This window comes from Dromiciops gliroides, chromosome 2, assembly GCF_019393635.1.
Source record: "Dromiciops gliroides isolate mDroGli1 chromosome 2, mDroGli1.pri, whole genome shotgun sequence".
Lineage (NCBI taxonomy): Eukaryota > Metazoa > Chordata > Mammalia > Microbiotheria > Microbiotheriidae > Dromiciops > Dromiciops gliroides.
In genome coordinates this window covers 359396384-359411516 of record NC_057862.1, presented here as the reverse complement: position 1 = coordinate 359411516, position 15133 = coordinate 359396384, and the positions used below count along the sequence as shown (strand labels likewise).

The 15133-nt window shown below is 42.5% G+C and overlaps 1 protein-coding gene across 1 annotated transcript in view; it reads right to left on the bottom strand.

The window, feature by feature from the left end:
* CHMP4B (charged multivesicular body protein 4B) overlaps positions 1-10846 on the bottom strand; it is a 55479-nt gene extending 44633 nt beyond the window's left edge. Inside the window, exon 1 of the mRNA XM_043984539.1 lies at positions 10495-10846. Coding sequence (XP_043840474.1) covers positions 10495-10687 — 193 coding nt within the window. The 5' untranslated portion in view covers positions 10688-10846. The remainder of the gene's footprint in view (positions 1-10494) is intronic.
* Between the last annotated feature and the right edge of the window lie 4287 nt (positions 10847-15133).

Sequence of the window (15133 nt, the reverse complement as noted above, 5' to 3'; positions counted from 1 at the left end):
GCAATAATGCATTCTTGGTGGAGCTGTGAACTTGATCCAACCATTCTGGAGAGCACTTTGGAACTATGCCCAAAGGCCTATAAAGCTGTGCATACCCTTTGTCCCAGCAATACCACTACTAGGTCTTTTTCCCAAAGAGATCATAAAAAATGGAAAAGGACCCACATGTACAAAAATATTTATAGCTGCTCTTTTTGTGCTGGCAAGGAATTGGAAATTGAGGGGATGCCCATCAGTTGGGGAATGGCTGAACAAGTTGTGGTATATGAATGTCATGGAATACTACTGTGATGTAAAAAACGATGAGCAGGCAGATTTCAGAGAAACCTGGAAGGACTTACATGAACTGATGCTGAGTGAGATAAGCAGAACCAGGAGAACATTGTACACAGTATCAACAACACTGTGTGTTGATAACTGTGATAGACTTGACTCTTCTCAGCAATATAATGGTCCAAGATAGTTCCAAAGGACTCAATATGGAAAATGCTCTCTACATCCAGAAAAAAAGAACTGTGGCAGATTGAACCATACTATTTCTACTTTTTTTGTTTTTCTTTTTTAAGGTTTTTCCCTTTTGCTCTGATTCTTCTTTCATAGTATGACTAATGCAGAAATATGTTTAATGTGATTGTACATATATAACCTATGTTGATTGCTTGCTGTCTTGGGGAGGGAAAAAAATTTGAAACTAGAAATCTCATAAAAACAAATGTTGAAAACTATATCTACATGTAACTAGAAAATAAAAGACTTTTATGATTAAAAAAAAAATGGTTCAGAATGAAGTGAGCAGAACCAGAAAATAATAAACACAATGACCACAATGGTGTAAATGGAAAGAACAAAAAAATGAAACTAAATACCATGTTATTCTAATGGCCAACATTGGGCCCTGGGAAGAGAGGAGAAAATTCATCTCTTTTAAGTGGAGGCTATGTGTGTGGAATACAGCATATGCTGTTAAGATGTTGTCAATGTTGTAGTTGGTTATGCTAAACTGTTTGGTGCTGGGTTTGCATGTTTTTTAAATGTTTGTTACCAGGGAAAGCTGGTTGAGTAGAGGGAAGGCTATATTTGGAAATGACTGTAATAGGGGGAAAAGGGCATTGATAAAACAATTTGTTTTAAATGTTTTAAAGATGTAAGACAAGAACAAGAGGAAAGGGGTTTATGATCAGAGGCCCAGGAAATAAACAGGTGATTTAAGGGGAGTTTCCTATGAGAGAGATACAAGAGAAGCTTAATCACTCAGGATGTTGGAGGTTTGCCTTGGGGTCAGGCATAAGAAAAGGCTCCTGCTTCCTCAGTAACTATCGGAAATAAGACCTTTTTCTCAGACTGAGGGCAATGAAGGGCGGCTTATTAATAAAAGATGAAGGAAACTCAATTATCTGGCTACACTGGTCAGCCTGAGAATGAAACAGAACAACAATCTGTTCAAAGCCTGATTAACTAAATGAGCTGGACTAAAATGAGTCTGTACCATATTTTATCAACCTGTATTCTACTGATATGTCTAAATTCCTTCAAAACTCTAACCAAGTCATTGAGTATATTTTGCTTTAAAAAAAATAGGTACTAGGGGCAGCTAGATGGCGCAGTAGATAGAGCACCAGCCCTGGAGTCAGGAGTGCCTGAGTTCAAATCCGGCCTCAGACACTTAACACTTACTAGCTGTGTGACCCTGGGCAAGTCACTTAACCCCAATTGCCTCACTAAAAAAAAAAAAAAATTAGGTACTAGAGAAAGGTAAGTAGAAAAAAGTAATGATACTCCTTATATTTTAATAACACTTTAAGATTTTACAAAGCACTTTCATCACAACAAACCTGAGGTAAGCAATACCCAATATTCAAATGGATGTGTGACCTCCAAAATTTGGATGCTCCCTGCAATGATGCAGACCCCCATCCTGCCACTCTTGCCTATCCTCAAAGAAAGCCCATCCCAGGTGCCAAAGGGCTTCCTCCCTTTATGCTACCATTATGAGGATATATCAGGGGAGCCCTCTGTTGCCCCCTGCCCTTGCCACATCACCAGACCATTTTCTTCCTTCCTTTCTTTTTTTTTGCAGGACAATGAGGGTTAAGTGACTTGCCCAGGGTCACACAGCTAGTAAGTGTCAAGTGTCTAAGGTCAAATTTGAACTCAGGTCCTCCTGAATCCAGGGCCAGTGCTTTATCCACTGCACCACCTAGCTGCTCCCACCAGGCTATTTTCAATTCCACTACATTTTTTCTTCCTATTTTTCAAAGCTCCTCATTGGTTATATGTTGGAGTCTACTCACATCAACCATTTCTTTCCTTGTCTGGGTTAAACTTTCAGTTCTTCAGAGATTATTATACCGCTTGTCTCACAGCCTCATATTAATACAGCCAATCAAAGACTGGTGTTAATGATCTTTATTCCCTAGAGACTCTTGGGTTCATTCAAAGAGCTTTGCAGTTTCCTCAGGCAGGCAGGCAGCTTTTATTAAGTGCTTATAGTATGCCAGACTCTGTGCTATGTACTGAAGATAAAATACAAGCAAAAAGACAGATCCTGGCCCTCAAAGAGTTTATATTCTAATGGGGAAAGACAACACCTAAGAGAGAGCTGAAGGGGTGGGGGAGGGGGGAAGAAGATGCCCATTCAGGGGAAACAGCAACAGTCTGGATAGTCAAAAGTAGATTTCAGGAGGGGAATGAAGGAGAGCCAGCTTGGGCCCCTTCCCAAAAGGCAGGCTCCAGTAGGAAAAGAGGGCCAGAGGGGTGTTACCGGGTGGGAAGTAACAAGGAACTGAGGGAAGTTTCAGCATGAGAAGGCATCTGAGGCATGGTGGCAAAGTCCAGAGAGTCAGAAGCAAAGCTGGGAAGGGACTAGAGGAAAGCCAACCTGGCTGGGCCTTCCCCAAAATGGAGGCTCAAAGAGGAACTCACTAATGGAGAAAGGGGACTAGAAGAACAGAGGGCTGTTCCGAGATGAGAAGTCCCAGACTCAATTCATCTATTTATAGTGTCCATCCCAGATTTACATACTAATGGACCAGTTCTCCACAAGGTTCATCCAAATTCCTTGTTAAAAAGCATTTGGTATTCCAGCCTCAGACACTAGATACTTACTAGCTATGTGACCCTGGACAAGTCACTTAACCCTCATTTCCCTGCCCAAAAAAAGGGGGGGGGGTGGAGCAGCTAGGTGATGTAGTGGATAAAGCACCAGCCCTGGATTCAGGAGGACCTGAGTTCAAATCCAACCTCAGACACTTGATACTTGATGGGGGCAACTAGGTGGTGCAGTGGATTGAGCACTGACCCTGGATTCAAATCCATCCTCAAGACACTTAACACTTATTAGCTGTGTGACCTTGGGCAAGTCACTTCACCCCAATTGCCTCATCAAAAAAAAAAAAAAAAAAGGAGTCTCATTCCTTCTTCCTAAACCATGCCTTTCAATATATTTAATATTTAGCACCATCTTTACTTAGGCACTGAAGTCACTATCAAAATGCAGGTCAATTTAATTTGGAGGATCTTATCAAGTTTATCAGAGAATTTCCCTAGCTCCTCTGCATTTAATATTAATGAATAAACTGCAATTATCTTCATGGTGGTCTTTTTATAAATATTTATGAGTAGTACTTCAAATACAAGATAGCCAAGTAGCCCATGAAACATTTCTTGTTGCCTTTAGGAATGGGATAAAACCAATTCCATCACTCTTTTCTTCATCTCTTTAAGAAGAACCTATGAGCCATCCTCTCATTTAGCTACAACTTCTTTCTTCTGGTTTTCTTAATGGCAAGAATGCAAAACTTGGTATCATTCAACTTTTCCAGAACTATGTCCATTCAGTCACTGGACAAAGGTCTCCGCAAAGTCTTATGCCAATGCCTCACCGTAACATGTAGGCCAGCCTAGGTTTTCAAAGGCTATGCCAGTATAGCGTAAGCTCTGGTGCATTCTACCCTACTAGAATGGCTTTGAGTATGGCAAAACAAGTAAACACACTTAAGTATAAAGAGCCTAATCACTAGTGAGCTAACCACTTGGCAAGGAATTCTTTAATAGTGTCAATTTATGAAACAAAGAAAAATATAAGATGGCTCTCATTCCTTTTTGGCCCTTCCGCTTTTGTAATGATGGTGACACAGCAGCAGAAAAGGGAGAAGGTACCAATACTCCATAGTTTTCAGTCTGACTATAAACTATGACTATTGCTACGTAATATCACTCAAGAGAAATGATATTAAATGAAATTCAACAAACATTTATTAAGCATCTGCCATGAGCAAGGCACTGTGCTAGGTGATAGAGACACAAAGACAAACCAAAAAATTCTTATATCCACAAGCAGCATACAGTCTAGGGTCATTGTTTCCATTTTACAAATGAAAAATCTGAGGTTCTAAATGTTTAAATGACTTACTAAGGATCACAGAACTGATGTCTGAGTTTGGACTCAGGTCTAAACTTTCTGACTCTAAGCCCAGCCCACTTTCTACTAGACCATTTGCCTTTCCCAGAGGACCTTATGTTTACAAGAGAATCTTACCCCTTAACTCCACAGAGAAACCCAGGGTATTATCTGATCTGGGGGTGGAAGGAAAATGCCCAGAGAACTCAAACAACCTTGTTCTTAAGTCCAAACTCCTAACTTCTACCTTGTCTGGCTCACCCTATATCCACTTTCATGACAATTTTAATGTCTCAGATGAGGTCTACCAACAGTCTTATCTTCAGAGATGTTATTTTAAACTCCCCTTAGACCTAAGTGCCATTTACCACCTAATGTGGTTAACTTTAATGTTTCTAGCCAAATCTTCTCTTATAATAAGTGCCCTAGAATGTGACTGTCACAGGATCTAAATGCAAAGGACATGGCTTTACTTCTGTATTTTTATTTCCACACAAAGCCCTGGCTACCCCATTCTGTGGACATTTATGGTTTCACACTTCTTCCTGGGAAATTCTATAAGCCTGCTGAGTTTCAGGTCTACTGTCCCTCCACTCCCCTCTCCTGATACAGCTTCTTCCACCTCCATTCTCCCCCAACCCATCTCAATCTGAGGCTCTGATCAACCTCCTCTACCATATCCAGTCAACAAGCATTAAACTACTGGCCAGACACTATTCTTTTAAGAATACACACACAGAAAGAAACATGGTCCCTGTCCTCAAGAAGTTTACTTTTGGGGCAGCCAGGTGACGCAGTAAATAAAGCACCAGCCCTGGATTCAAGAGGACCTGAATTCACCAGATACTTGACACTTACTAGCTGTGTGACCCTGGGCAAGTCATTTAACCCTTATTGCCCAGCTCAAAAAAAAAAAAAGAGAGAGAGGAGGAGGAGGACAACTCATAAAAGGAAGCTGGAAGGAGGGCAGATTGAAGAAGGTAACCATGAAGGGGCATGGTAGAGAAAATGCAGATAGTCAGGAGTGGAGCCTGGGAAGGAATGAAGACATCACATGCCTGGGCATATTCCTTAAAATGGAAATTCTGGGAAGAACCGACCAATCAGAAGAGGAAGGGGCTTACAGGGGCAGAGTATACTGTGAGAAGTCCAGGTGAACTTCCAGGGTTAAGAGGCTTGTGTGACATGACAGAGAAATCAAATTATCTGGAGGCCAGCAAAGGGACTGCCATCCTGGTGGATTCAAAGGCTCTTCAGAATTGTGGAAACAAGTTTATTGAGTTGTTAATGGAAAAGAAAACCAAAGTTAGTTGACACTAAAAGTCCATTTTACACCAGGCCTTGAATTATAATTCCCAAACTTCTCCCCAAACCAGCACATTTCCTGATTTTGCCATAGAAAGGGCCAAAGTGAACAGTTCACTCCCCATCCTCTCTACCTCAAATCCACTTTTGCATAGCAAAATATACAAGCACTCTGCACGAAATTCGTTCTTCTAAAGCCAGTCTTTGCCTAGAGCTGGCTCCCAGTTGCCAGCCCTGAGAAAACCAATCTCAGATTTGGAAACCTGATCACTTGTCGTAGAAAAAACGGTGCAGATAGGCCTCAGAATGATAACTGGTGCTCAGACTTAGAGAGGTTGAGAATTAAGAAAATTGGTCTTTTAGGACACAAGTTCCAGTATTCATTTGCCGAACCCCCTATGTGCACAGACCCAGTACAATCTGCTATGGGGCATATGCTGCCTTCCACAGAGCAGACTGGCTGAGCAAGGCTGGGTGACTGCTTCTTGTAAAGCAGAAGGGCTCATTCATGACACACTGACTCAATGGGTTAATTTCTGGAGAAGACTTTAAAAACAGGCCCTATTGGGTATCCCTATTTTATGATAATATGACTGTCCGAATTCATTATCTTTAACGAATGGTATGTTTGTCTTTCTAGATTAAACACTGCTCCTTGGCATAATGACCAATGTCAGGATTATTATTTAAAACAAAAAACAACTGTACAACACAAATTATTTCTGGGCAGGAGAATCGATTTTTCACAAACCTTTATGACCCTGAAGGAACTCCACTGTACTCTTCCCACACTACCTGCCTTTCCCCCTAACCTTTGAAATACTGTAAACACATGGAGAGATGTTTTTGTGCCCTTACCTACTTAAGGAATGTTCCACAGTTCCCTTCTTCCCACCCCTAAAACTAATCTCTTCCATAGCAAAGTAATTCAGCTCAGAATTTACCATGCTTAGAACATCTTGGGATCATGGATTCAGAGTTGGAACCCACCTAAGCAAAACCCATCTTGAATTCAATCTGTGAATATACTTTCGCAATCACTACCCAAATATTTAATCTCACTGCCAAACAGAGGATGCAAAAGAGAGTTAATAAAACAAAAACATCTAATTAGGCATCTGTGTACCCAAAATCTTCCTGAAATACCAGTCTCTTTCATTCTGAGTCTTAAAAAAGAAACTAGAATCCATAGTGTGTACTGAGTGGTTCAAACAAGGAGTTTAAGTATGACCCAGACAGGAGTCTCCTTTCTGATGAACAATTTCCTTGACATTTTTCTAGTTTTCCATAAGTGTTTTTCTCACAGAGAAGACTCTGCCAGCACATGAACCAGTGAGATACAGTGTTTTTCAACTTGACGCCTCTATCAGAGAACTTGACGCCTCTATCAGTCAATCCCCATTAGCAATAAATTTAACTCGTTAAGACATCCTCCCACAATAAAACATTTAGAGTGACTTTAATAAATATGAGAAAAGTACCAATTCTAACAATAATTATGATTTGATGGTGGCAGAGTTCCCACCATAGCCAAATTTCTATACATGCTATTAGGCATTGTTAATTTAACCTAAATTAACTCCTAAAAGAACTCATGCTCTGCTTCACAACCATCGATCCAAGAGAAATAATATCAGCACTGGGGTTCTCTTGTTAAAATGGGAATGGGGGAGATAAAAAAATATATCATCGGCAACATAAATGACGAGTTCCCAATTTCCAAATTGTTACAAAGCAATACTTTTTCATGTTCGGTCAAAATTGTCTTTCTAGAATATCCTGATATCATTTTTTTTTTATGATAGACCTTAAAAATAAAAGAATCTTCACTAAATGGTAATCTCATGATCACAGGATTTAGAGCTATAAGGGACCGTTAGAAATTACTTAGTTTAGTCCAAACCCCTTCATTTTACAGAGGACACTTGAGAGAGATGTGAAGCAACTTAAGATCACATAGCTGATAGATGAGGCAGAGATGGGATTCAAACCTGGGATCTCTGAATCTAGTTCAGGTGCTAGTTCGTTCTATTACATGATTTAGCTTCCCTATTATCTTTCATGCTAACTCTCACCAGAAGAAAATCAATAAAGACGGCCACAGTTTGTAGATGTCAGAAATCTGCCAGAACGCAAAAATAATTTTATTTAGTTCCATTTTTTTTTGTCCAACTATGACTCATTTTTCTGTTTGGGTCTCACTGAAGAAAGCTGTCTGCTTGGACAATGTGACCTAGGGAAGCCACAAATTGTAGGTTTATCAGAGAATTCTAAATAAGAGCCTCATCACCACCCTAATTTATTTAAAGAATTAATAGACTCTGAGGTCCCTGATGGGAGATCCTATCTTCTTCATTTTTGTATCTTCCCAACACCTAACACGAGGTTCTTGCAGTTAATAAGTATCTGCTTGAATTAATAAACAAGACAAAAGTTTGGAAATGGAATACTGGACTCAAACTTTTGCCCCACACCCCCAACTGTACACTTGGAAAACGTAGTATTAACAGTTTATTTAGATTCCAATGATATTTCTCTGATTATACTCCCCTCAAACTCTACTGCACACAGCCCATGTTTATCTGTATATCCACATAGATACTCTTCACATCAGTCTAGAGATTCCCTGAGGGCAGGGACATGGTTTCTACTTTATTTATAGCACACTCAGCACACAGTACTATGCCTAGCTGGGGCTTAGTACTCTGATGATACCTAGAATAATGAAGCAACAGAGATCCAAGGATCACATGAAGGAGACTATGCATTTGGAAAACTAGAAAATACATTTCTAGTTCTCCTCACCCTAATAAGCAACAGGACATAGTCTCCAAAGAGGAAGAGAAATTAATGAAGCATGGGTTCAGTCCAGTCAGGCCACCTTTCCTTTCCAGGAAAAGATGTTAACACCTTATTTATTGAGATCAGATAACTAAGAGTATCTATCTTTTAAATGCCACTCGACAATCCTTCTTCACGACTTCTGGATACTAATTAAAAAATCACCTAACTGCCAAAAACTGCACTGGTCCCACGGCCATTTTCTGGAACCATGGACCACAGAAAACCTCTGAGCATCTGCCCTATTATATAGGAGATGAGGTAAACCAATCCCCCACAGCAAGGCAAAGCCTTGAAAAATGCCAGCATCTGTTGAAAAAAAAATAATCCCATAATTACAAGCAGAGTGCAGAGCATAATGGAACATACTGGTCTGGCAAAGGAAAACACAGAGGAAGGTTACAGAAAACAGAAGGTCAGAATCAGCAGAAGGGAGGAAGCTTTGTTTGCCCAAGAGACCTTCCTTCACTTCCAACAGAAGTTCTGGTTTGACATGGGACAGGAGTCCAGAAGGCAACACTCACCCACCTTCTCACTGACAGTACATACACACATATGTATTTTTTACGCTGAAAGTACAGGGAAATGGAAGTAGTACTCCAGTTGTCATTTCCTCACCAGCAGTAAAATCAACATCCACCCCAATGGCCAAAACCCAAGCAGAATAGGGGCTAACCACTTCTTAGGGATCCCTGATTTGGGTGGAGGAGGCAAGGGAGTGAATGAGTGGGTTTAGGCAATGTTTTCAGTCACGTCAGGATGTGGGAGGTGCGTGGTGCATGATAAGAGAGTGAGTCACGAGAAAATTTCTCAAGGCAACTTAGAGACTGGGAAGTTGTAGTTCTGGGACAAAGATAAGGGTCCGGAGTTGGGAGTGAGGAATGAATGGGAGAGCTGGGGAAGAGATTAAAAAAGGAAAAGGGGTAGTGAGGGCAAGCAGATGAAAATATATTGAGAAGGGAGAAGACAGGTAGAAGTGAGGGGTGTAAGAAGTGAGGGGTGTAAGAAGTGAGGGGTGTAAGAAGTGAGGGGTGGGGGGGCCCAGCTTATGGGAGGCTAGAGGCATGGAATGATACTGGCTGGGCTGCAGGAAACCACTGTAGAATGGGGTTTCTTGGGCAATGTATGGTGGAAAGGGCAGGGATATGGGGGGTGGGGGGGGAGAGAAAGAGAGAGACAGAGAGAAAGAAAGAATGAATGTAACAGACAAATACTGAAGTGTGTGTTATTGACATAGTGTGTGAGAGACAGAGACAGAAATGTGAATGTGTGAGACAGAGGTAGAGAGACAGAGTGTAAGTGTAAGAGAGGGAGTGAGTGTGAGAGAGAGAAGGAGTGAGTGTGAGACAGAGACAGGGAGTTGTGTGTGAGAGACAGAGATACTGAGACAGAGTGTGTGTGAGAAATACAGTGAGTGTGAGAAAGCCAGGGAGTGTGTGTGAGTTAGTGTGAGAAAGAGTGGGAGTGTGTGAGAGAGACACTAGTGTGAGTGTGAGAAAGAGACAGAGGGAGTGTGTGAGAGAGACAGAGAAACACGGGGGGGGGGGGGCATCCACGGGAAGCCAGAGACCCACAGCACCCCTGGGCTCAGGAGTAGGCAGTGGAGGTGGGGGGAGGGACCCGCGGAAGGAAGTATCCTGAGTCCAGGGGGCAAGTCTAGGCCCGACATTTGGGGAGCGGGGATGGGGGGGCAGGCTCCACAGGTGCGTGGTGGTCATGGAAGGAAAAGACTGGGTGTGAGTGAGAGGTCAGTACCAAGCCGGGATACGCGGCAGTGGCCTGGGAAGGGACCGGGGGGGGGGGGGGGGGGGGGGAGAGCGCAGACGCCAAGGCCAGGGGGCAGAGGCCAGCGTCCCGAGGCCGGGCGGGGCCGGGCGGGGCAGTGTCGGCGCCGGGCGGGGCGGGGTCGGTGGCGTAGAAGCCCCCCGGGCTCGTGGGTCGGGGCTCACCTCGCTTGTTCTTGGTGCCGTGCTTCTTGGCCGCCGCCAGCTCCTGCTCGATCTTCTTCTCCAAGAACTCCTGTTTCTTGCTCAGCATCTCCTCCGTGTCCCGCAGCCGCTGGATCGCCTCCTGCGGGGTCGGGCCGCCCTTGCCCCCGGACTTACCCCCGCCGGCCCCAAACAGTTTCCCGAACACCGACATGGTGCCACCACCCCCCCGGTCCCCTCCGCCGCCGCCTGGGAACCCCAGTCGAAGTCGCGGTCGTAGCTCCCCGGCTCAGGCCGCACTGACGCCTCCTCCCTCAGCGGGGCCTGTACTCGCCACCTCCCACAGGCCCCCGCGGCGTCTAGGCGACCCGACGCGGACCACAACTCCCGGCACCGCCCGCGCCGTCTTCACCGCCCACTTGGCGACCCGCGGGCCCTCGTTTTACCGCGGGAGATTGTAATCTATTACGCTCCAGGGCCGTATTGGCTGCTGGGAGCTGTAGTCCTTGACACTGCTTGGGTCAAAGAGTGCTAGGGAGTGCTGGGAACTGTAGTCCACCCACAGGCCTCAATCCAGGAAAGAAGTGTTTTGGAATCCTGATCCAGGTCAGGGTGACACCAGATTTGATGCTGAGCTATCTGTCCTTTAATGCAGGAAGCAGAGAACAGCTCTAGGGCAAGTTATAATCAATTCAACAGACATTTGTCAAACACCTATTTTGGTGATCCACACTCAATGACTTGGATCATGGATTTCTAGCTGGAAGGGACCTCTGGATCATCTATTTCAAACTCATCATTTTACAGAAGAGGAAACTGAAGCCAAGAGGGCTTAAATGACTTGCCCAGAATCACAAAAATAATAAGCTTTAGAGGGAGGAACTGATTGAAGAGATTACTTGGCTTTCCACTTGTATCATGTCATTTTCAGTTATGTCTGACTCTTCCTGACTCCTTTTTGGTTGTTTGGTGGTTTTTTGGTGTGGGTTTTTTTTTTTTTTTTTTGGCAAAGATACTGGAATGGTTTGCCCTATCCTTCTCCAGCTCATTTTACAGATGAGGAAACTGAGGCCAACGGGGTTAAGTGATTTGTCCAGGGTCACGTAACTAGTGCCTGAGGCTGGACATGAAGTCTGGGCTTCCTGACTCCAGGCCTGGTGCTCTATCTACTGTACCACCTAGCTGCCTTGTATCTTGATGCACAAAAGCAAAAAGCCTTTTCCCTAAATCCCTGAAAAGAGACTTAAATAACAACAATGGCATACATACATACACACACACACACACACACACACACACACACACACATATATATAGCAATAATTCAAGAAAAGCAGCATGTGCTCAAATCTCTACAAAGTTGAGAGGGGGCACTAAAAACTGGAGGAATCAGGAAGAGTGGCAATTGAGCTAAGCCTTGAAGGTAGCCATGCAGGAAATACAGTAAAGCAGAGGTGAGGAGAGAAAGTATCCCAATTATGGGGGGAAAGCCTATGCAGAATAGGAAATGGAAGACAAAATACTGGAGAGACAATTCAGCCAGTTAGTCTAGAAGGCAGAGAATGCATGAAGTAGAGTAATCTGGAATAGGTTGAGGAAAGTAGCCATATTGTGAGGGACTTTAAGAGGGCCCTACCTCTGCTATCACAATGGAACAACTGAGATTTACTTTCTATTATCCATATTTACTCCATATTAACTGGACACAGCTCCTGGTTTTACTCATCTACCAGTCCCCAAATCATAATCCCTCCTTTCTCAAGGACTTCATCAACTGGCTAGCTGTCTTCCACTCTACCCCAAAGCTTGATCTTATACTTGGATGCTTAAATAATAATAATAACTCACATTTGTAAAGCACTTCAAGGTTTATAAAGCTATTTATAGGCATTCTCTCATTTCAGTCTCAAAAAAATTATCAAATAAGGTACTATTATAATCCCCATTATAAAGAAGAAACACGGGGCAGCTAGATGGCGCAGTGGATAGAGCACTGGCCCTGGATTCAGGAATACCTGAGTTCAAATCCAGCCTCAGACACTTAACACTTACTAGCTGTGTGACCCTGGGCAAGTCACTTAACCCCAATTGCCTTACTAAAAAAGAAGAAGAAGAAGAAGAAGAAGAAGAAGAAGAAGAAGAAGAAGAAGAAGAAGAAGAAGAAGAAGAAGAAGAAGAAGAAGAAGAAACAGAAGCTCAGAGATTTTAAGTGATTTGTATACAGAACTAGCAGTTTCTGGGGCAGGATTTGAATGTGTCTCCTTGACTCCAAGTATAATGCTCTCTATCCACCTTGACACATCTCTGTACACTAATGAATGTCCTTTCCAATATCTGGGCATACCATACCAAATCATGAACCTCCTCAATTCCCATGACCTTCATTCCATTTCAACAACTCATAGGGAGGGTCATGCCTTCAGTGTCACCATTACCCATAACTCTTTTGCCTCCATAATCTGGAAATCTGAAATTCCTTTGTTTGATTATAACTACCTATATTTCAATAACTTCCTCTGTGCCTCACGCCTCCTAAACCTATTCAAGTTAATTCTACCCCTCCCTAATCTCAGAATTCATTACCTCTGCTCTGGTGTCTCCCTTTTTAGGGCTTGAACAGTTCCACTGTACACTGTCCTTTGTCCTTAATTCCCTTATTTTCTTGTCCTATTGCCTTTGGCCTGGGTACCCCTAACTACAACCCTTGATCTTCATTCCTACTCAAATGCTGTTGAAAGTGAGGAAGGTACTTTTAGGTCTTTTTCCCAAAGAAATCATGGAAGGGGGAAAGGGACCCACATGTACAAAAATATTTATAGCTGCTCTTTACGTGGTAGCAAGGAATTGGAAGTTGAGGGGGTGGCCATCAATTGGGGAATGGCTGGACAAGTTGTGGTATATGAATACAATGGAATACTATTGTGCTGTAAGAAATGATGAGCAGGAGGAGTTCAGAGAAACCTGGAGGGTCTTGCGTGAGCTGATGATGAGTGAGATGAGCAGAACCAGAAGAACATTGTACACAGTATCATCAACATTGAGTGTTGACCTACTGTGATGGACTATATTCTTCTCACCAATGCAATGGTACAGAAGAGTTCCAGGGAACTCATGATAGAAGAGGATCTCCAAATCCAAGAAAAAAAAAAGAACTGTGGAGTATGGATGCTGATTGAACCATACTATTTCTTTTGTTTTGGGTGCTGTTGTTTTTTTTTTTCTATTTTGAGGTTTTGCATTACTGCTCTGATTTTTTCTCTTATAACAGGATTAATGCAGAAATAGGATTAATGTTATTATGGGTATATGTGTGTGTGTGTGTATATATATATATATATATATGTATATGTATATAGATATATAGATATAACCTATATCAGATTACCTGCTGTCTAGGGGAGGGGGGGAGGGAGGGGAGGGAGGGAGAAAAATCTGAAATTGTAAAGATTGTATAAACAAAAGTTGAGAACTATCTTTACATGTAACGGAAAAAATTAAATACCTTATATGTAAAAAAAGAAAAAAAAGAAAGAAAGTGAGGAAGGTCATATAGCTGTGCCGACCAGATATGCTATAGATTGAAATGATGAAATTTCAACTGTCCTTACTGCATGGAAAATCCTTTTATTCTTCCTTGATGGACGCTCCAAGCTGTTCCAAACCTTTTCTTCTCTCTCCAAGCCTCCTCTACCATCCCTTACTTCCTCCATCTTAGTAAAGTGCCTCACCTCCTCTACTGGAAAAATAGGGGCCATTCCACACCTCAAAACCCCTAAAACCATCCCCTAATCTCTCTTCCTTGTTCTGTTCTCTGACAAGAGGCAGGCTATTGAGTTCATCCCTTTCTATTTCCTCCAACAGCTTGTCCTCTAGATCACTCCCTCTTTCATTTTCAATTTCTCCTAATCTTTGTTGTTGTTCAGTTGTTTCACTCGTGTCCAAGTCTTTGTGACTCCCATTTGAGGTTTTCTTGGCAGAGATATTGGAATGGTGGGCCATTTCCTTCTTCAACTCATTCTACAGGTAAGAACTGAGGGACTCTCATGTAAGAAATAAAGGTCTTCTCTCCTATTGGAGGTCAGAATCTTCTCTGCCAGTTTTAGATTTAGAGAATAGCCTAGAGTAGAAGTGACTGGTGGAGTCATTGCAGGTTGGGGGGCAAGGGAAAGGAAACAGATTAAAATGTAAATGGGAAATATTTAACTAAATAAAAATACAATAAAACATTAGTGATATTACATTTTGAAACTAATTCAATATGTGGCCTTCAGGGATCCTTATGGAGAGATTAGAATTTGGTATTATTAGCTTAGAGTACTGGGAGGTTAAGTAACCTGCCCAGAGCCACACAGCCAGTCAATCATAAGACTTGAACTCAGGTCTCCCCAAGTTTCAAAGCTAGTTCTCTATTCACTATGCCATACTGTCTCTCTTTAATAATGGCTAACATTTATATAGTGTTAAACTTTGTAAGTGCTTTATATCCCTAATTGCATTAGATCTTCATAAACAGGTAGTTGTTATCCCCATATTACAGATGAGGAAGCTTCTGCAGAGAAAGATCTAGTGACTTGCCCAGGGTCACACAACTATTAAGTGTCTGAAACAGGATGTGAACTCTGGTTTTCCACACCAAGGTCAGCACATTATCCTTCAAGCC